Source organism: Megascapheus bottae, chromosome 17 (genome assembly GCF_031878675.1).
Source record: "Megascapheus bottae isolate mThoBot1 chromosome 17, mThoBot2.hap1, whole genome shotgun sequence".
In the NCBI taxonomy this organism is placed as follows: Eukaryota; Metazoa; Chordata; class Mammalia; order Rodentia; family Geomyidae; genus Megascapheus; species Megascapheus bottae.
Genome location: NC_143525.1, coordinates 45,769,371 through 45,790,732, shown reverse-complemented (window position 1 = coordinate 45,790,732; position 21,362 = coordinate 45,769,371). Strand labels below are relative to the sequence as shown.

General features: G+C 43.7%; 2 protein-coding genes across 2 annotated transcripts; both read right to left on the bottom strand.

The window, feature by feature from the left end:
• Positions 1 to 6,368: 6,368 nt before the first annotated feature.
• Ccl14 (C-C motif chemokine ligand 14) lies at positions 6,369 to 8,750 on the bottom strand. The gene is made up of 3 exons (XM_090351765.1): positions 8,591 to 8,750; positions 7,143 to 7,257; positions 6,369 to 6,592 (listed from the first exon to the last, which is right to left on the bottom strand). The coding sequence occupies exons 1-3, from the start codon at positions 8,676 to 8,678 to the stop codon at positions 6,505 to 6,507; spliced, it is 291 nt and encodes a 96-aa protein (XP_090207891.1). The 5' UTR covers positions 8,679 to 8,750; the 3' UTR covers positions 6,369 to 6,504.
• A 4,650-nt stretch (positions 8,751 to 13,400) lies between these two features.
• LOC150052006 (C-C motif chemokine 15-like) lies at positions 13,401 to 17,886 on the bottom strand. Its single transcript, XM_090351766.1, has 4 exons — positions 17,289 to 17,886; positions 14,573 to 14,623; positions 13,994 to 14,105; positions 13,401 to 13,588 (listed from the first exon to the last, which is right to left on the bottom strand). Exons 1-4 carry the CDS (start codon positions 17,365 to 17,367, stop codon positions 13,468 to 13,470), a joined length of 363 nt encoding a protein of 120 aa, XP_090207892.1. The 5' UTR covers positions 17,368 to 17,886; the 3' UTR covers positions 13,401 to 13,467.
• Positions 17,887 to 21,362: the final 3,476 nt, after the last annotated feature.

Genomic DNA, 21,362 nt, shown 5'->3' with positions numbered 1-21,362 from the left:
GAGATTCTCAGATCTCAGCCTCCTAAGTTAGCTAGGATTACAAGTGTGAGCCACCAGCACCTGGCTGTGTTTTTTCTTCTACGAAAAGCAGCTGGTTATCCAGGCACTGTAGCTCACACCTGTAATCCTAGCTACTCAGGAGGCTGAGACTTGAGGATCAAGGTTCAAAACCAGCCTGGGCACAAAAGGACCTGAGACTTATCTCCAATTAACTTCTAGAATATGGGAAGTGGGGCTTGGCTCAAGGGTAGGATGGTAGCTATGAGCTGAAGAGCTCAGGGACAGTGTCCAGGCCCGGAGGTAGGGTGGTAGCCTTGAGCCTAACAGCTCAGGGACAGTGCCTAGGCCGAGTTCAAGCCCCAGGACCCACAAAAAAAAAAAAAAAGAAAAGCATCTGTCTTTATGCAAAGATTTAGTCTTCCATATATATATACCAGTTTCTAGTACCTTACAGTTGAATGGAGACTAGTCATTGTGTCATTTAGCCTGTAGGTGGCACTGCCTACCAAGTTTTTTAAGATTAAGCCCCGCCCCCCATTGTTTTTTTAACAACTTAAATCTTTGCCATCTTCCAGGGCCTTCTTTTTTTTTTTTTTTTTTTTTTTTTGGCAGTCCTGGGCTTGGGCTCAGGGCCTGAGCACTGTCCTTGGACTTTCTCAAGGAGAGCACTTTACCACTTGAGCCTCAGCACCACTTCCGGCTTTTTGCTATGTATATGGTACCGAGGACTCGAACCCGGGTCTTCGTGCATGCTAGGCAAGCACTCTACCACTAGGCCAAACTCCCGGCCCTTCCAAGGGCTTCTTAAAATGTCTCAGACCTTTTGCACAGGTTGTGCCCTTTTATGCCTGGGAAGTTCCTTTCTTCCTCTAGTCCTCTCTTAGCCACACTCTCTAGGCTGTGTAGCTCAGGTTACATTCAGGTTACACGTTATTTCCACTCAGTCCCACTCAGCCAGCTAGTCATGTCCCTGGGTTTGGAGAGCTGTTTAGGATTCTTCTTCATTTTCCCCATTCTAGAATCTAAAGTTGGACCAGATGGCTGTGATTATCCCCAAGGGGCTTGCTTCACAGCTTTCCGTCTCCAAGAAGAGAGCGAATTCCTTCAGAGCTGGTGCTATCTCACAGCTGTCTCACATTGAATTCCTACCCTCCCCACTTTCCACAAACCACTCTCATCCTGTATTCTGGGAGTGAAATAATTGATGGGCCTTGGGGGAGGGGCTAAAGAAGGAAGGTGTTTCTGTTTCTAAGCAGCCTTCAGCCTTTTCCTCCTCTTTCTCTTTCCCCATCTCTAACTCCCAGGACAAAATTGTCTCTCCTCTTGGTTCAGTCACTTTGCAACCATGTTCTGGAAATTTCTTGTCCTAATTGGAGTTGCTAGCACATTTTTTTGTGACAAAGCTTGTTTCATCCATTGAAGAGATGCTTGTTTTAATTTTTAAGAGTACCAGCAATAATACCAATAGAATTATGTGTTTTTTTGCTTTTTTCTTTTCCTAAACAAAAAACAAGCTGGGTGCTGGTGGCTCATACTTGTAATCCTAGCTAATCAGGAGGCTGAGATCTAAGGGTCAAAGTTTGAAGCTAGCCCAGGCAGACAAATCTGGGCTCAGAGAATTGAAAACTGTTGCAAGCAAAATCTAGGCTCTGGGGAAGATTTAAAGCACCTCTCTAATTTCATTTATTGCTTCTTTAGAGCCTTCTTGGTAGGAATTGGCAGGGGCTTGAATGAAGGATAGATTCTAGGTCCCGGGACAAGCAGTCTTAAGCTCCATCTTCTCCTCAATCAGAAAAACACTTCCTCACATTTATTCAGCCCAAAGTTTTACAGATTAGATGTTTCTCTTGTAGAAGATATGGCTCTGGGTTCTAGTGGCATACTGATAGTATGTCCCTGGACAACTTACTGTTATCTGAGCTTTTGATTCTCTTTACAGTGAAAGCTTGCTTCCCCACTTTCAACCCCCTCTGAAAGGAAGGTCAGATACTGGCATCGTAAGACTTGTCTTAAACATTTCCTACCTGTTGAGAACTTCCTTACTTTACCTCTTCATTCTTTCCACATCATAGGTAGGTACTGGTATAATTGCTTCATAGATGAGAAAATAGACTTTTAGGCCAGGAGTTTGGCCTAGTGGTTAAAGTGCTTGCCTAGCATGCATGAAGACCCGGGTTCGATTCCTCGGTACCACGTATATAGAAAAAAAGCCGGAAGTGGTGCTGAGGCTCAAGTGGTAGAGTTCTAGCCTTGAGAAAGTCCAAGGACAGTGCTCAGGCCCTGAGCTCAAGCCCAGGACTGGCAAAAAAAAAAAAAAAAAAAAAAAGAAAACAGACTTTTAGAAGGAGTTAGTTATCCAAAGCCTCACAGCAAGTGTTAGACTTGAGATTTGAATTTGAGTGCTCCAGTTTGTGTTTAGACCTAATGATTTTAATCCTTGGATTCAACCCGAGTCTCTAGTGCTCATGCTGTTGGCAGCTCTTGGTTGTTGTTCATACAGTGCAGTCACATGTGGATACTCTTGGGGAAGAATATGTGCTCGCTTAGTCCAGGGCAAAGGCCTATAGCATTTCTAAAGCAGGCCCTGCGCCTGGTCATCTGATCCAAATCCTCATGGGACTGAGAGGGGACATATGACCAGAAATTGCAATCTGTGTTACCCAGAATTGCTTTCTCACTTCTCTTCTTGTCCCAACTGGTTCCCCTTGTTTTCTTTGTGTGGCCTTGGCTCACTCAGAGCCACTGCTCTCTTTAACTTGATAGTGGACAGAAATCCACTAGTGAACCTCTTGTAACGCATGCCCTCCCAACTGGCCATCCACGTTCCCCAGGACTGGAGGTGTTTGGGGGTAGATTTATGCAAATGAGGCCCTCACTTTGGGATGAACAGTGCTGAAAAACCCCTATGTATTTGAGGAAGAAGTAAATGTGTATGGATGCATGTGTACATGTGTATATGCGTTTATTTAAAGTCTGACATCCATCTGCCTACTTTGAAAAGACTAGATACTACTCCCTTTAAAAACAATTGGTTGGAGCCGGGAGTTTGGCCTAGTGGTTAAAGTGCTAGCCTAGCATGCATGAAGACCCGGGTTCGATTCCTCGGTACCACATACATAGAAAAAAGTCAGAAGTGGTGCTGAGGCTCAAGTGGTAGAGCTCTAGCCTTGAGAAAGTCCAAGGACAGTGCTCAGGCCCTGAGCCCAAGCCCAGGACTGGCAAAATAAATAAATAAATAAATAAATAAATAAATAAAAACAATTGGTTGCCAGGTATTAGTGGCTCATGCCGGTAACCTTAGCTACTCAGGAGGTGAGATCTGAAGATTATGGTTCAAGGCCATTCCAGACAGGGAAGTGTGTGAAACTCTTACTTTCAGTTAATCAGCAAAAAGCCTGTCGTGGAGCTGTGGCTCAAGTGGTGGAGTGCTAGCTTTGAGCAAAAAAGCTAAGGAAAAAAATAAATATTTGCAGGGCCGGGAGTTTGGCTTAGTGGTAGAGTGCTTGCCTAGCATGCACGAAGACCTGGGTTCGATTCCTCGGTACCACATACATAGAAAAAGCCGGAGTGGTGCTGAGGCTCAAGTGGTAGAGCTCTAGTCTTGAGAAAGTCCAAGGACAGTGCTCAGGCCCTGAGCTCAAGCCCAGGACTGGCAAAAAAAAAAAAAAAAAAAAAAGCAAAAGGACAGTATCCTAACCCTGTTCTCAAGCCCCCAGTACCGGCACACAATAAAATACATGAAATAGAATTCAGCACACACTAACAGCCCTTATCCTAAAACTTCTAGGAGTTTCTGACAAGGTTCATACTATGTGCTGGTAGGGATTTCCCCTTGTATACATAGAACAGCCAAGTGTTTAGACCAGCCCTGCACCCTTGGACTCCTGTGATGAACAGAAAATAAACAATAGTGCTACTCGGAGTTCTAACTTGCCCAAACCATGGTCCTGTGCTTCCTGCTTTCATCCCTTCTTTGATCTTTAGGGCTCTGTATTCTGGTTCCCTAATTCTGACCCAAGTGCTGGCTAAGGGTTTTGGAACTTCCTGCTGCCTCTAGTGTACATTCTAAGCAGATTCTGGCTCCTGCATCAATCTGAGTGAGCCTACTGCTTCACTGTCCCTGTGTCTGCTCTGGTGTCTGCCCATGAAGGTACAGACCCCAGATAACTCTGTGTTAGTGGTTCTGTCACCCTTAGGCTATGAGCTCCTGAAGGTAGGGTTTTGACCATATTTTGGTGCAATTTTAAGCTCTGATAACTCTTGTTCCAGAGAAAGCCCTGGAACAAGTAGCAGGAGCTCACTGCTCAGGGAAGACCTAGAGCAGGTCCCATGGCCCCTGTGGAGAGGTAAGGGTAGCAATAACGTGGAGGAAGGCCTTCAGCCTCCAAGCTACTGTCAGACATAGTGGTGAGCAAGGGTAATTGTGTATGTTAATGTTCTACTGATGCCAGTGACAGAAAGCAGAATCTGCTAACTCTGGCTAGTATAAAGAAAAGGAGAGAGCACATGTCTCTCTATGGATGGTAAATTAACAAACTGTGGGAGAGACATGCAGTAGAATATTGTTCAGGCCTAAAAGAGTGACATTATAGTACATGTTACCACATGAATGAGCCTTGAAGACCTTACATTATATTAAGTGAAATAAGCTAGTCAAATTTGTGGTTACAGAGAATAGAATGTTGGGTTACAGGTATGGCCCATATGGTAGAGAACCTACCTATCATGGATTTCAGACCCAACAGTGAGAGGGAGAGGAGTAGGGGGAGGGAGAGACACAGAGACACTGAGAGGAAGAGTGTCAGGGAGCTCTGGATGTGCCTGAAGTTGAATTAGAATGTAGCCAGAGGCTAGGGAAGATTGAATTCTGAAAACAGGTTCCATATTCCCCTGTCCAAGGACCGATAGTTGAGCTCACACATGAGCTCTCTTGCCAAAAATAATGCTACTGGGCCAGGAGTTTGGCCTAGTGGTAGAGTGTTTGCCTAGTATACACAAAGACCAGGGTTCCATTCCTCGGTACCACCTACATAGAAAAAAGCCGGAAGTGGTGCTGAGGCTCAAGTGGTAGAGTTCTAGCCTTGAGAAAGTCAAGTCCAGGACTGGCAAAATAAATAAATCAATAAAATAATGCTACTAAAAATGCTCTGATAAAAGCGGCCAGATCCTTCCATGTCCTATGTTGTAGAGGCCTTTGGTTTGCCAATTTTCTTATCTCTTTGGCCGTTGAACATCAGACAGATTATTGGTGCCCTAGGCACAGAGGTCATCCAGTCCAATACTAGGGGCCCAATAATGACCAGCAAAACGTGCTCTAACATTGTACACCTGCTGACCAGTGGCTGTGGTTCTGTCTACCACTCACTCACATGGCCTTGGGTTCCGGCTGTCTTGTGCTCCACAGCATCTTCTCCCTTTGCATTGCCTCAGGATCCAAGTTCAGGCTGAAGATATTGTTCAGAGAAGACGCAGAAGACACAGGGATTTCTGCTGTGTCTGGCCATGAACTCTGGAGTTGAGAGTTGTAAGAGGCGGGGGCAGAACAGGTAATGTGTAGATTGTTAGGTAAGCCTCATTGTACCCTTCGCATGCATGCCCTATCTTGGTCTTTGCCTAGACCCACAAACTCTTGTCTGTGAAAAAGCAGAGGCCAGGGAAGGGCGGTCATGGTTTCTGCACTGAGCATGCTCTTACTCCAGGTAAATGGAGTGCCTTTTTGAGACCTGAAGATAATTTTGAAAGTCAGATCTTAGAGCACAGACCTCCTCTTTCCGTCTTATTCCTTTCCCTTCTTCTTCCTCCCTTTCTCTCTTGCCTTCTATTTCTTGAGTACCTGGAATGGGGCAGATGCTAGGTCTGGTGAGAGCCACAAAACTAAGTAAAATCATATAGTCAGATCAGGCATATATAATTGGATGGAGTGAATGTTTGCATTTATGTGTCCACAAATCATTCCTATCCCAGATTGCAGTGAAGACAGGCTTTGGCGATCATATGCACACACAACTCTGGAGTCTAATGGCTAAGGAGAGACCTTTATAAAGATTTATTTGTAAAATCAAATGTTAACTCTTAGCTATTGCATTTGTGGTAGAGCTACATAGCGAACGCAAATAGATTGCCTGGCAGTGATTGTGCTAGGGAAGCACTGAGAAAATGAGGTGGCATTAGTGAGTTTCTTTCTCACATTCTGTTCAGCTTCCCATCACCTCATCATCAACCTGACCTATGCACCAGGCCTTGGCAAAACTTCTGCCCATTGAGGCTTGGTGTTGAGGGAGCCACACCCAAGCTGGGCCCCCTTCTATGTCCTGTCCACTTCCAGTGGTAAATCCAGCAGAAATGAATGAGAGAAAAGACAGGGAAGGGCACTGATAATTTTTAATTGATGATGGAGAAATCCCAGGGGGCTGGCTGTGGCTGGGGGGCTGGGCATGGAGGAGGCACTTGGCTTTTTCTCTGTAGGTTGCTGAGCTGTAACTGTCTGTTGTGCTTCTGGACCACTCAGTTCTCCTCTAGGTCCTTGATGAGGTCCTGGACCCACTTATCTTTGGGGTTGGCACAGATGGAGTGGTTCTTTTTGGTGATCAAGCTATAGAATGAACCGGAAGGGATTACAAACCAAGGGGTCCAGAAGGAAGAAACTTCTTCCCTTTCACATTCTTTGTCCCACCTTCTCTTATCAGAGGCAGTTTAGGATTAGGTTTCCTTTGGAGATAGACCCTTCAGCTAGTAGGGTTAGGAAGTATCCTTGTGTCCCTCTCCCCCCACCCCTCTTTTATTTTATCCTGGGGCTTGAACTGGGGCCAGGGCTCTGTCCCTGAGCTTCTTTTGCTCAAGCCTAGTGCTCTACCACTTGAACCACAGCACCACTTCTGGCTTTTTCTGAGTAGTTCATGGCTTTGAATTGCGATTCTCAGATCTCAACCTCCTGAGTAGCTAGAGTATAAGTGTAAGCCACTGGCATTGGGCCTTGAACCCTCTTTTTTTCCCTCAATGCCTCCCCACTTATGGGCATCTCTCAGGTGACTCTGCAGGCCTCAGAGAAAAGAATCCCCAGATTTCCCCTGGGCTGCCTCTCCCAGAGGCCTTGCTTCCTCCCTCCCCTCATGTCTGTGTACACGGGAGGGGTGGATACCTACACAATGCCAGGCTTAGAGCACTCGCTGCTGGTCTCATAATAACTGGAAATGCGCTGGCGTGGGATGGCATGTGTGATGTAGCTGAAGCAGCACTCAGCTGGGTGGTAAGGCCCTCCTGAGGAGAAAGCACAGGTCAGTGAGGTGGGTCCCTCACTAACACCAACATTTTCCCTTGATAACTTGGAGAGAGGACTTCAGGGGACCTGGTTCATCTCTCTCTACCATATTGATCGATCTCCTTTTCCCTCCTCCCTCCACAGCAGCCACCCTCCCTCCTTTCTCCTAACCCCTCCTAGAAAGATCAGCTGGTGACTTTCAACCCCAGGCTTGAAGCTCAGCAAAGCCACAGCTGCCCAGTTGGCCCAAACTATGCCAGGAATCAACTCTGAGAAGGGTAAGGGACTTGTCAGTGGTCACCCAGCCCTCGCAGGAATATTTGGGTAAAATGCTAATGGAGGGAGGTCATCTAGGGATGCAGATCCAGCCCCTCCCAGTGGCTCATCCTGTCCCCATCAGACCCAGGGCCTGCAGAGAAGGTACAGGGAAGGAAGGATACCCCAATCAGCTGTGAGGACAGTGGCCAGGAAGTTAGGATACTCAAGTTTGAATCTAATTGAGCACTTGTTTTCTTCACACTGTGACCATGTTAGTTTCTCCTACTGGTCAGAGCCAGAGTGTGTATGGCAGTGTCTTCCTGGCCCCTGAGGGTGGCCAAGTACTTGAGGGTGGGAGGGGAGGAAGAGAAGGACCGTGACCTTTATCCAGCATCACCCTAGCCGGTATCCTAACTATCCGAAATTTGCAGTGAGGGATTCCCTGGAGGGGTCTCCAAGATCTACTCAGGGCTCTGATTCTCCAATCTTAGCCCTCAGAACTGACAGAGGACTTCTCAGAGAATCAGATCAGTCAGTCAATAGATTCCCATGCACATTAGAGCAGCTTTGTGTCAACAACCTTCTGTGTTCTTCCTAGTTTCTTAAAAAAATGGGACAAAATGGAAGAGAGAAGAACAGTCTGATTGTCTCATTCTATGAAATAAGCTGGGAAGTAGTGATCTGGGCAGGAACCCTACACCCAGCCCATACCTAAGCACTATCCTGTCCTCACAGGCCATAGGTGAGGCTGGTGACAGGCTGGCCCCATATCTTAGGAGGCCAGTAGATAAAATGGTCTTCAGGGCTTCCAGACACTGCTCTGCACTCCCTCTGGGGATAATATGTCACTACTGGGTGGGCCACCTCTCCTTGATGGCAAAAGAGAAGGACTGAGAGAAGGCACAAACATCACTCCATGGTCTTAGGAGGAGGGTCTCGAGCTCTAGGGAGAGCAGGATGGAAAAAGTTTAAGTAGACTCAGATCTCCTTCTTGGGGTTTTCTGACTTTGCCTCCCAGCTACCTTCCCTCTGTTTATTTACCCATAGGGAAAGAAGAAAAGGTGTTACACTCACGTGAGGAGGATTCAGCCTTGAACCCTAGGATGGAGGAGATGAGGAGGAGGAGGAGGAAGGAGATTGTGGTCGTTAAGGCCTTCATCATTCAGGTTCTGCTTCAGGAGGAGGGCTGGCCTGCTTCTTGGGGCTTCTGAGTTCTTAGGGTGTGGATGTGTTGAGAAATGAGCTTGTTGGCCAAATCTCTTTTTCTATAAACAAGGAACTAAGATTTTTGAAAGGAAGTAGCAAAGTAGAGATGGCTCAGCAATTTCACATCTTGTACATTTGTTCCCTGTGGTATGAAGGCCATATAGAGAGCCAAAATTGAAGGGATGGAATTGTCTCTCGTGGGAATAGTTTTCCAATGGAAGCCCTTCCTTAGACGTCAACCACTTTCTTAGGGCCTGGGGAGTTATCTCACACTCAGCCAAAGATCTCAAGGCTGGGATGTGCTATGTGCCTAATTCCAGTTTTAAGTCTCAGAATAGAGTTATGTAACACCTTGTGTTTCAGGATCTGTTCATCAGAAGGCCAGAGGTTCACTGAGAGAACAGAGAGACATATTGGGAGTAGTGAGATGGAGTCTGGAGTCCTCTAAGTCAGGTGTCATCAGTCAGAAGTAGGAAATCCTCACTTACACATGTGGAAGCAGCTTTATCTCCAGCCCCTTGCCACACCCAGTGGTGAAGAGGTGCTGAGCTGCAGCGGACAACTCATTTATACAATGCTTGCCACTCACACTAATCTTTATAAAAGCCACTGGGGGATAAAAGGCTCAGAAACAAAGCCCATGCTTTGAAAGTTGATAAAACTATGTGCTTTAAAGAAACATGGATGCATGGGCTGGAAGTGTGGCCTAGTGGTAGAGTGCTTACCTTCCCTGAATGAAGTCCTGGGTTTCATTCCTTGGTACCACATACACACAGAAAAAGCTGGAAGTGGTGCTGTGGCTCAAGTGGTAGAGCTCTAGCCTTGAGGAAAGCCCAAGGACAGTGTTCAGGCCCTGAGTTCAAGCCCCAGGACTGGCAAAAAAAGAAAGAAAGAAAGAAATATGGATGTCCCAACTAAGTTCTCCAAAAACGCCTTGATTAGCTTGAGTTCCCTGTGACTCTTCAGTTTGAGCCCTTCATGAGCTTAGGAAGTTGATACCTTTCTTTTGGCTTTGTGAGTCTGCTGGAGAGAAGCTTGGTGGGAATGCCTAGTTCAAGGATAGCATCAGGTGTCATTAATTTGTGAAGAGCTGCTTGTATTAATTTGTGCTGCTTGCATGCTGTGTACTTGAATCCTCCTGTGGCTCTCAGCTGGCCATTTCCTGGATGGAAGCTGGGGCTCAGATAAGGGCAGCTGTGTGTTCATGTCCACACAATGATTTGACTAAAGGACAGATCCCACCTTGGAGAACTCAGTCCAGTGGTCTTCATCATACTATTCTTGGGGACACATGCTCCTTTCTTCCTCCTGTTACAGTTAGGTGTGTTTAATCTCTACTTACCTGGAATCATAGGACGAGCAACTTCTATTTATTTATCTTTGTGCATTGACATAGAACCTGGCATTTAGGAGATTATTTGTAATTACATGTGTTTTTCTTTTTCGTGTGTGTGTGTGTGTGTGTGTGTGTGTGTGTGTGTCCACGCATGCATGCACATGTGGACACACACACACGAACAGGTTCTGAGGTTTTGGGACATAAACTCAGGGCTTGGGTGCTGTCTGTAGGCTTTTTTTTTTTTTTCCAGTCCTGGGCTTGAACTCACGGCCTGAACACTGTCCTTGGGCTTTCTCAATGCTAGAGCTCTACACTTGAGCCACAGCACCATTTTCAGCTTTTGTCTATGTATGTGGTACTGAGGAATCAAACACAGGTCATCATGCATGCTAGGCAAGCACTCTACCACTAGGACAAACTCCCGGCCCTGTCTGAAGCTATGTATGCCCAAGGCTGGCACTCTTGCACTTGAAGCACAGTTCTACTTCTGACTTTTTAAATTTGGAGATAAGAGTCTCATGGATTTTCCTGCCCAGGTTAGCTTTGAAGTGCAAATCTTAACTCCAATGTAGCTAGGATTACAGGAATGAGCCACTGGCACCAAACCAAGTTTTGTTTTGTTTTTCAGCACTAGAGCCTTATGTATGTTCAGTAAGTGTTCTACTGTGGTGTTGCACTTTTAGTCCTAAATACAGGTTTTAAAAGCAGAATGAGTAAACAACTGGAGTCAAGTTTGCATATATCTTTCAAGTGAATTCTCATAGTTGGATGTGGAGAGAGTCATTAATTGGAAATTTCCATAACGATACTACCAAAACTCCCCAAACGAAATGGTAGGAGTCGTCATTCGGAATAATCTCAGAAAACAAGTGGTTTCTAGGAGGAATTTGAGAAGGGAAGAGATAATGTTCCCTAAGTTTTCATCTAGATGAACCTATCTGCCAAAATTTGACTTGTTGCCTTACAGGAAATCTCTTATTTTTCCTTCAGTAATTATTGAGCTTCTACTTCTGTAGTTCTTCTATGCTGAACAACCCAGAGGATCAAAGAAAGGTTCACAGTCCAGCAGGTCTGTCCCCTGTGCTCATCCAGAAACCGGAGGTACTTCTACCTTATGATGCCACTACTTTGATCACAAGGTCATCAAGTCTGCTGGGCTGAACTATGGTAAATAAGCCTCATAAGTAATTAGGAGAGCCACTCAGTAACTGAGGCACTGTTGTGAGCCACCCATACCCAGATGGATTAAATTATTTTTAAATTCAGTGCCTCATATTCCTTCAATATATTTGCTCTACTAGCAGTCTTTTACTTGAACCACATCTCTAATCCAGTTTTTTGCTGATTAGTTGGAGATAGAATTGTACTTTTCTGCCTGGGCTAGCTGTGAATTTCATCCTCCAATCTCAGACTCTTGTGTAGCTAGAATTATGGGTGTGAGATACTGGTACAAAGCCTGATTGAAGTATTCTTGAAAGACAAGAATCGAATGTGTTTTCCTTCACATGGTTTTCCCAAATGCCTAGCACAGTACAGAACATTCAGTAGCTACTCAGTAATAACCTGTGTGATAATAAACATTTCCTTTAGGATTCCAGAAAAAGGGAGATAAGTCCTTCTGGTGAGTATACCTGGGGAAAGGTTTCATGGTAGCACCTAATTTGAAGCATGGAAGATGGGCTCAGTATTGCTAGGTAGAGAGCATTACACAAACGCAAGAAAGCCAAGAAAAAGTATATTCTCTTTCTTGAGAGATTGGTCTCAGGGCCTTGTGTGTACTAGGCCAGGGCTCTATTACTGAGTACTCCCCTAACCTTTAGGGTATGTTATATAAACAACATTAGATATAATACTTCCTACAAGGCTTTAAAGATGTGTGAGTCATTAGATGCTTTGTTAGGAAGCCAGTCGTGGGTTTGAGCTCAGGGCCTGAGCACTGTCCTTGGACTTTCTCAAGGCTAGAGCTCTACTACTTAAGCCTCAGCACCACTTCCAGCTTTTTTTTTCCTATGTATGTGGTACCAAGCAATCGAACCCGGGTCTTTGTGCATGCTAGGCAAGCACTTTAACCACTAGGCCAAACTCCCGGCCCCTCTTTTTTTTTTAAGCCTTCATTTCTGTAATTCTGCCATATTATAACGCAATACCTAGATAAAGAGACACCCGGTCCCTTGATATTCATATACTATTTTACCCATTTTGTTCTTCTGATCTAACGACTTAAGCTTCCAGATCACCCAGTGAAGCACATACATTCAATGTGGGTCTAGCTCTATCACTTGAACTACAGTGCCACTTCTGGTTTTTGAGTGGTTAATTGGAAATAAGAGTCTCACGGCGATATTTCTGTCTGGGCTGGCTTTGAACCATGATCCTCAGATCTCAGCCTCCTGAGTAGATAGGCTGGTCACCAACACCTGGCTAGCATAGTTTTAATCTCATAGCCTTTGAGAATTTCCCTAGGTCTATGAAACAAAATCTCTATAGAGAATTCAGAAGTTTCGGAGTAGCAAGATAATACTAGACTAAAATTCAATATATACCTTTACTGCTGCTAAAACATAAAGAAAAAGGAGGAGAAGGGAGAGGGTCCACAATAATTTCTCTGAACTGGAATAGGGAATTCAAAGATGGCAGAAAAATGTTTGTTTTTAGAAAGAAATAGCTACCACAGAAGAAAGGGAAAACAGAAAGATGAAATCCATGCTCTCTTGGCTAATAGAAAGGAATTGTGAGAAAACCAAGACTACAAGAGATTGCCATGGAAAAAAGTGAAGCAAACTAAAACATAGCGTGATAGTAGTAAATGGTGGAATGGATGGGGGACAATCTGTTTTCTGAAATTGTAGACAGGCCTTCAAAGCTTAGCTGTTTCAGAAGAGAGGAGCTAAGACATCTGTCAACTTGTGTTTCATCTCTTTGGGGGTTCTGGAATTCTTTCAGCTTTATTTCAGTTTATTTCTTTTTTTCAAAAAATTCCAACAAAGTTAAATTGAATGTGCTTCATTTAGTACACAACTTGCATTAACAAGAGCTCATCAGTAAGAATTTGAAAAGTAAAAAAGAAAGTCAAAATTGAACATACAATCTAGAAAAGAACAGGGTTCAGAAGTTCCCTATTTGATTATAGAACCACACAGTGATATCATTATTTGGGAGTAGAACTGGTTAATGAAGATATAGTAATTAAATGGCCTTGAATTATAAAAAAATTAAATTATAATTCAGGCCAAAAAATTCATAGGTGCTAGGACAAGAGGGTTGGAGGTGGGGTAGCTAGCATTTTCTTTCCCCTTTTCAGAAGTAGAATTTCAGCATTTTTTTCTTTCTTTCTTTCCTTTTTTTTTTTTGCCAGTCCTGGGGCTTGAACTCAGAACCTGAGCACTGTCGTTGGGCTTTCTCAAGGCTAGAGCTTTATTACTTGAGCCACTGCACCACCTCTGGCCAACTTCAGTGCTTTTGTACAGTTTTGAACAGATGGATTGCTGGGGTTGGCACAAACGTGTTGATACTTCTTCGTAATGAAGCTGGAGGAAAAGGGAGAGCAAATTACTGACAGGTGTCTTCAGTGAATGAAGATCAACACCCCATCCTCCCGCTGATTCACCACTCAACCAGGCTATTCTTTGCCTCCCATAGCCTTTGAATTCCTCAGTGATTCATGGGCATGTCCTTAGAAAGCCTTCTGCCAGCTCTCTTCCTCTTCCCTTTCCTCCTCTCTACTAGGAGATTGGCACTGTGGAATCCTGGTGGAGGATACAAGCTGCCATTACATGACAGGACCCAGACTTTGCTGGATTTTATCCATCAAGTTCTCTCTCCAAAGAGAGAACTCTTGGACTCTAAGAGAACTCTGAGAGAATTATCTCCTGCAGACTCCCTTTCCTACAAAACATGTGGGGGAGGGGCAGGGGGGTGGTCTTGACACTTACATCACACCTGGCCTGGGACAGTTACTGCTTGTTAAGAAATAATCTCTCATGAATGCACACCGGATGCTTCGGGTAGTGAAGAAGAAACAGCAGTCAGAAGGTTGGAGAAAGGCTGTGGGTAGGAAAGGACCATTTTTAAGGACAAAGGCTATTGCCTCAGATGTACCGTGGAGGGCTCTGGGGAGGGTGAGAAGGCCCAGGACTCAGAAAGGAAGATTCCTCCTCCTCATCCAGCACTCAGTGTCATCTCCTGTGTCACAGGGTTTGGCCGTGTGTCTGAGAGTACTTGGAGTGGGCTGCAGAGGCCAGATCTTTTCTGCAGAAGGGGAAGGTAGCTGCAGATGCCCGTAGGTATCAGAGAACAGCCTCTCCCCCAAGGGGAAAGACTCAGGAATCCAGGTGGAGATACAGAAGGTATCCTCGGAGGTGGCCCTCACAGTTCATGCTGATCTTTATGGAGATGGAGACGACAGCCACCTTCTGAACACCCCCCTCCTGTTCTCTAAGCAGGTACATGAAGCCAGTGTTGATCTGTACCTACCTGTCACTTTCAAATATATGTCATGTCTGGTCATTTACCTTGCTGAACTACTTCAGATTGATGCCTGGCCATTATGGGGCCTCCTGTGTCTGTATTTAGAAGAAATAGACAGGTTTGATGGAGATTACTGGGAGGTAGCCATGTCTCAGTATCTTCACTCACCCTCTCTACCCCAATCCCAAGGCAAGCAGGATCCGAGGCTGAAGCCTGGGTTCCATTCTACTCTCAAGCACATTTGTCCCCCAACCCCCAGCCAGTACCCTGACATATATATCAGGAATCTCCGAAAATGTTTAAGTTATGAAAACATTTTGTTGTTTCTAAGATCATAAAAGAACACTATAAATCTAACATGGATAAGATATTTGAATGTCTATAATACCATAGAAAACATAAATCTTTCTTCACATTTCTGAAATACATTGGACGCTAGAAAGAGCAAATTCTTCATCAACTCATTTAGAAGCACAATGTCCCCTGGAAGAAATAAGGCTATTTAATCTTTATTTATCTAACAGTATAAAGATTCCTAGGTATTTGATTAAAGTATGCTTTCTAGTCACCTCCAGAAATATTAAAGTAATATGTAGACATGTATTACTGTTCCCAAATCATAAAAATTCTGCAACATAAAATACATCTAACCCTTGTATTAGATGTGTTTAGGTAGATAAGAGATTGTGGATGTGCACTATGCTAATTAGGCTAATGCAGGAAAACTTTAGTTCATGTCTTAGTTACATATGAATCATATTTAATAAAGCATGTGGGTAATTCCTGTGGGTATGTGGGCCTGGAATCAAATCTAAAACATCCTTATCTTCTGTAAGCATTTCTTAACAAGCTCATTTGCTAATTTTATTATTTATCATTTATGTAGTCTTAAATATTTAAGGTTTCTATGCCTGAGTTTTCTCATTTATAAAGTGAGAATCGCAATAATAATATGCAAAATTATATAAAATTACTGAGGTCTTACTGTTGTTTTCTTTCCTACTAGAGTGGCAAATTAAGCTGGGCACAGTTGGTTTGTACCTGTAATTCTACTTACTTAGAAGGCTGAGACCTAGAAGACAGAAGTTCAAAGCCAGCCTGGATAGAAAAGTCCTAGAGAGGGGCTGGGAGTTTGGCCTAGTGGTAGAGTGCTTGCCTAGCATGCACAAAGACCTGGGTTTGATTCCTTGGTACCACATACACAGAAAAAAGCCGGAAATGGTGCTGTGGCTCCAGTGGTAGAGTTCTAGCCCAAAGACAGAGGTCAGGCCCTGAGTTCAAGGCCAGGACTGGCCAAAAGAAAAAAAAGAAAAAGAAAAAGTCCTAAGACACTTGCCTCCAATTCACCACCAAAAATGTTGAACTAGAAGTGTGGCTCACGCAGTAGGAGGCTAGCCATGAGCAAGAAAGCTGAGTACATACAAGAAGTACACACACACACTAACACACACATACACACACACACATTTATTAATACAAAGTTATTAAGAGGATTTATTTTTTTCAACTCTAGGGCTTCACTTTGGCCTTGAGCTTGCTGTGCAGCCTCTACCTCTTGAGCCATCTCCCTAGCCTAGGTGAATCAATGTTTTGACATTTATAAGACACTTAGGACAGGGGTGGCCTAGCAAATAAAAAGTTCTAAACAGTGTACTCGCTAAATAAAAAAGAGTGATTAGTGGATTGTATTAATCATATTTTCATTTTCCATGGCTTATCATGTGTTAACTCTAAAATCTTGATAGTTTCAGAGTCTTCCTCTCTCAGAGCCAGCCAATTCTTAGAGACAGCAGAGTTCAAACAAGTGAATTCTGAGTCCTGATGCCCAACCACCCCTTTTATTTTATTATGCCAGTATTACTTTTTTTTTTTGCCAGGCCGGGGCTTGAACTCAGTACCTGAGTACTGTCCTTGGGCTTCCTCAAGGCTAATACTCTATCACTTGAGCCACAGTGCCACTTCCAGCCCTTTCAATGTATGTGGTACTGAGGAATCAAACCCGGGTCTTTGTGCATGCTAGGCAAGCAATCTAGCACTAGGCCAAACTCCTGGCCCCAGTATTACTTTTGTCCCATATCATCAGGTATCCAGAACAGGAGAGAGATCACTACTATATCCAAAGCCTGTTGGACTTGTTTAGACTAGCCAGTTCTACTCTGTGTACTTTGATTTGCTTTGCTCTGGCTCTCTATAAGCTCAACCTCTGAGCTGCATCCTGATGCTCTCTGTGGCTCAGTGGGACATGGTGCACCTCTTTCTCTCTCTTGGGAAATGTAGGTAATAAACTCTTTTCAGTGCCTTTAAACGCTCTGTGGTGAAATTCAGTCACCTCTGTAAATTAAAATCCCACAGCTTCAAATGAGAGGGGTGGCCTTGGAGTCACTTGCCTGGCTGTTTCTACTTCCTCTCAAAATGATGGCTTTATACAGATTGTACTCGTGCTTGTAATGTTGTAGAATTCTATGCTTCTTTCCACGAATTCTCCATTTCACCAAAGAACTTTTGACCTCGTTCTTAATAGTCTCATTAGCCTAGAGAACATGTTCAACCATAAATGGTCTCGCCATATATGTAGAGTTTTTCTCAGGCCTCATAGGCTTCAGAGAGGCAGGTCTGTACCCTTCTGCGGCTTCTGAGTGAAGTTCCAGAATCATGTCTGAGATGGAGAGTATATTAGAGCATGCTGCCTGCCTGAATCTCCTCCCCATTTCCCAAGACTGTGAGCTACTGCACACCAGAGAGAAAGTCTGAAGTACTCACCAAGTACAGCCTGGGCTTGGGCTCCTAGGACAGCAGTAAGGGTGAGGAAGGAGAGAGCGGCCATAAAGACCTTCATCATCCTGGTGGACAGAGGTGGTGTGAGGATGCCTGGGTTTCTCTTCCCTGCCCTTGTATTTATAAGAAGAGGATTAAGGAATTACAGGACAGAGTTCAGAATGCTGGTCTTTGGCCATAAAAAAAGAGGGAACAAGGCTGAGAATGCATCAGGAAGTAGAGGACAAAGGTGAATTGGGGCTTTCCCAATTGTTCTAGAAGATTCCCTCAGGAAGAGTCAACTAAAACTACCCCCCAACCATCTCTTGCCCTTGAGATTGAATTTAGGACCTCTCACTTGAGCCATGGCTCATAGGAATCTTGAGCCATGGCTCAAGGGCTCAAGGGCTCAAGCCTCTAGCCCTTCATTTATTTCTCTAAGTACTGCTGAAGAGTGGAAGAGAGGGGCCCTTAGATGCTGTGGTCAGGGTTGGACTTGGTGAACATTGTCTTGTATCTATTTCCATTTCAGTTCCTGGAGTCCCTAACCAGAAAGGAATTAAAAGGTCAAGCTGGCACCAGAATAAGAGCTGGAATGTCTCAGGATTAGGGACCCCAATGTCTCTCTAGGCTCTGATGACCTCATAGTCCCCAGAGGTGGCCCAGGAGTAAACAAGGCCATGGGATTCCTTCCCATAGTATCAGCCAATTGACTTAGGGCCAGCCCCAAAGTTATGTGAGTGTGGAAGGCCCTTCAGAACGGGATTCTTCTTTCATGTATGGCTTTTCCACTTCTTAGGGTGATACTTTAGTTTGTATTAAATTGAAAGTTAACATATTTACTATTGTATAATTTTTTTCTTTTGGAGTGAATGCATGTATTTCAGGATCCAATACCAGTGTCCAATGGATAAATTGGTCCTTTTAACCCATCATTGCTATTCATGAAGACTTCTTGGTTCTCGCTTTCTCTAGACTAAGCCAAGTACTGTTCTAAATTATTCAATAGCATCTCAGTCTTAATATACCTATAGTTTTAGTCAGGCTCTATTTTAAATATTTACTTACTGCCATCCTCTTCATATAACAATATTCTGCTATGTTTGGCGGTGGAGTTAAAACACCTAATGCAAAATCTACCCTCTTAACAAACTCGGTAGTTACAAGATTCTTGAACCTTTCCAAGGATGAAGTAGGTCTTGTAAGACAGGTTTTGTGAATCTCCAAGGTCAAGTGGGAAACAATGATAATGAAGTTCTTGTTTGTTAGTTTGTCAGTCATGGGACTCGAACACAGAGCCTGGGTGTTGTCCTTGAGCTTTCTCGGTCAAGGCTAGCACTCTACTACTTTGAGCCATGGCACCTCTTCTGGTTTTCTGGTGGTTAATTGGAGATAAGAGTTTCATGGACTATCCTGTCTGGACTGACTTCAAACTGAAATCCTCAGATCTCAGCCTCCTGAGTAGCTAGGATTATAGGTGTGAGCCCTGGTGCCTGCCTGTTTTGTTTTGTTTAATTTTTAATGGAGAAAAAGAGAATTACTGAAAAACCATAGGAAAGAGAAATGCACATGAGATTTTCATAGGTGAAATATTGAGTAGAAGAATGATGTCATTTGAAAGCCAGTCACTGGCAGCTCACACCTGTAATCATAGCTACTATGAGGCTGAGATTTGAGGGTTGAGGTTTGAAGCAAGCTAGAGAAGACAAAACTTAGGAATTCTTATTTCCTAGCATCAATCATGAGTGAGAGCTCCAAGCCCTGACATCAGCCCCAGTATTGACATGTGCATACACACACACACACACACACACACACACACACACACACACACACACGTGTGCCATTTAAGCAAATTATCATAAAAATGCTGCTTTCTAAGTTTCCATCAAATCTCAAAGATTAGCTTAGCTTAAAGTTTGGTAGAACAGAAAAGATGAGACATGAAATTGTGTTTAATAACCTTGGGATTATAATCATTCTTATCTTTTGTTATCTCAGGACTTTTTTTTTGCCAGTCCTGGGGCCTGAACTCAAAGGCTGAGCACTGTCCTTGGGCTTTCTCAAGGCTAAAGTTCTACCACTTGAGCCACAGCACCATTTCTGGCTTTTTTCTCTGTATGTGGTACCGAGGAATTGAACCCGGGTCTTCGTGCCTGGTAGGCAAGCAATCTACCAGTAGGCTAAACTCCCTGCCCATCAGGACTTTTAAAATAGTGCATATTTATTGTAAAATATGAAGAGTTTCATTGCAATATTTTCATACATATATATATAATATAGTTCACGTATATTGACTGCCTCTTTTACTTTCATGACCTTCCTTTACCTATCCTTCTTAATATTTCTAGAAAAAAATGTTTTTAAATGAGCTCTACCTTAACACAGTAGTGGCTTATGCCTATAATCCTAACTACTCAGGAGGCTAAGATCTGAGGATCACAGTTCAAAGCCAGCCCAGGCACTTAAAAGTCTGTGAGACTCTTATCTCCAATTAATCACCAGAAAATGGGAAGTGGAGCTGTGGCTCAAGGGGTAGGGAGGTAGCCTTGAGCTGAAGAGCTCAGGGACAATGCTCAGGCCAGAGTTCACGTCCCACAATTGACAAAAAAGGGCTTTATTATGATCTTTTCATAGATAAATACATGTAACTTATGATCATATTCTCCGTGCTCTTTCCCCTCTTCTTCCTGAAACCCCCTGGTAATAGTTTTCCTTTTTATGTTCCCCCCGCTCCTCTCCCTCTCCCTCCCTCTCTCTCTCTCTCTCTCTCTCTCTCTCTCTCTCTCTCTCTCTCTCTCTCTCTCTCTCTCTCCCTTTCTCTTTCTCTGTGATACTGTGGTTCAAACATAGGGCCTTGTGCTTACTAGTCAAAGCTTTCTACCACTTGAGCCAACCCCAGCCCCAAGCTCTTTTTTGCTTTAGTATCTTCCAAGTAGGATCTTGAATTTATGCCCTGGACCAGCCTGGACCATGATCCTCCTATTCATTCTTCCTAAATTGATGAGACTCAGATGCACAGTCACATCCAGATTTTATTGTTGGAGATGGGGATGTCACTAATTTTTTGCCCAGACTGGTCTTGAACTTCAACCTTCTTGACCTTGATCTCGACCTCCTGAGTAGCTAGAATCACAAGTATCTGAGCTACCATGCCAAAATCCCAATTCCCCCCTTCCCCTGCCACACACCCTTAGCTGAAAATTTTGCAATGAGGAAAAAAGGCATTTATCTTTGTGAAAATGACCTAGTTCACTTAACATGATGTTCATCAGTTCCATATATTTTTTCCAGAAAATGACATAATTTCATTCAGCTTTATGGATAAAAGTGCTCTTTAGTGTATAAAATCACAATCTCTTTGTAATTCATCTATTAATGGGCACATAAGCTGATCATGGAGTTTCGCTATTGTGAACAATGCTGCAGCAAATGTGGATGTGCAGGTGTTTGTATGGTACAGGAACCTACTTTTATGTGCTCAGGAATCCAGCTAAGATCTACAGGTCAGTTTAATGTTTCTCTCACTAATGGGTCAAAAACATCTTTGGCACACACTCAATCTATATTTGAATGAGCCATAGTCTTAGTGATTTAGAAATTAAACTACAATGTCTCTTGTTTTGAAGATATCTAAAATAGAATAATTGCCTCAGATTTGTTTTCCTCTTAAAATCAAGTAAATAACCAGAGCATATCCAGAATATGAGGACTGCCTGCCCCTAAATGTGTGAGGCCAAACAAAGAATGGCACACAGATCTAGGATTGGGTGGAGTGAGACTTAATCGGGGCATTACTGAAGGAGTAGGATGGTCTATCTGAGTGACTGGGAGACCAATTACATCCCCATAATTTGAGTCAAAGAGAAGACATGCAAAATTATTTCATCCTAGGTGAATTTTTCTTATGCCAACAGCAAAAAGTCAGGCACATTCCTGAAGCCAGGTTCCTATGGAAAAGCTCTCCACACCACTGTAATAGTTTTGTTCATTTATAGAAACTATGCTAGAAAACCCAATTCGAATGATTCTGGAGCAATTGTGTGGTTACAACTCAAGAAGCCTAAAGTCACATCAGGC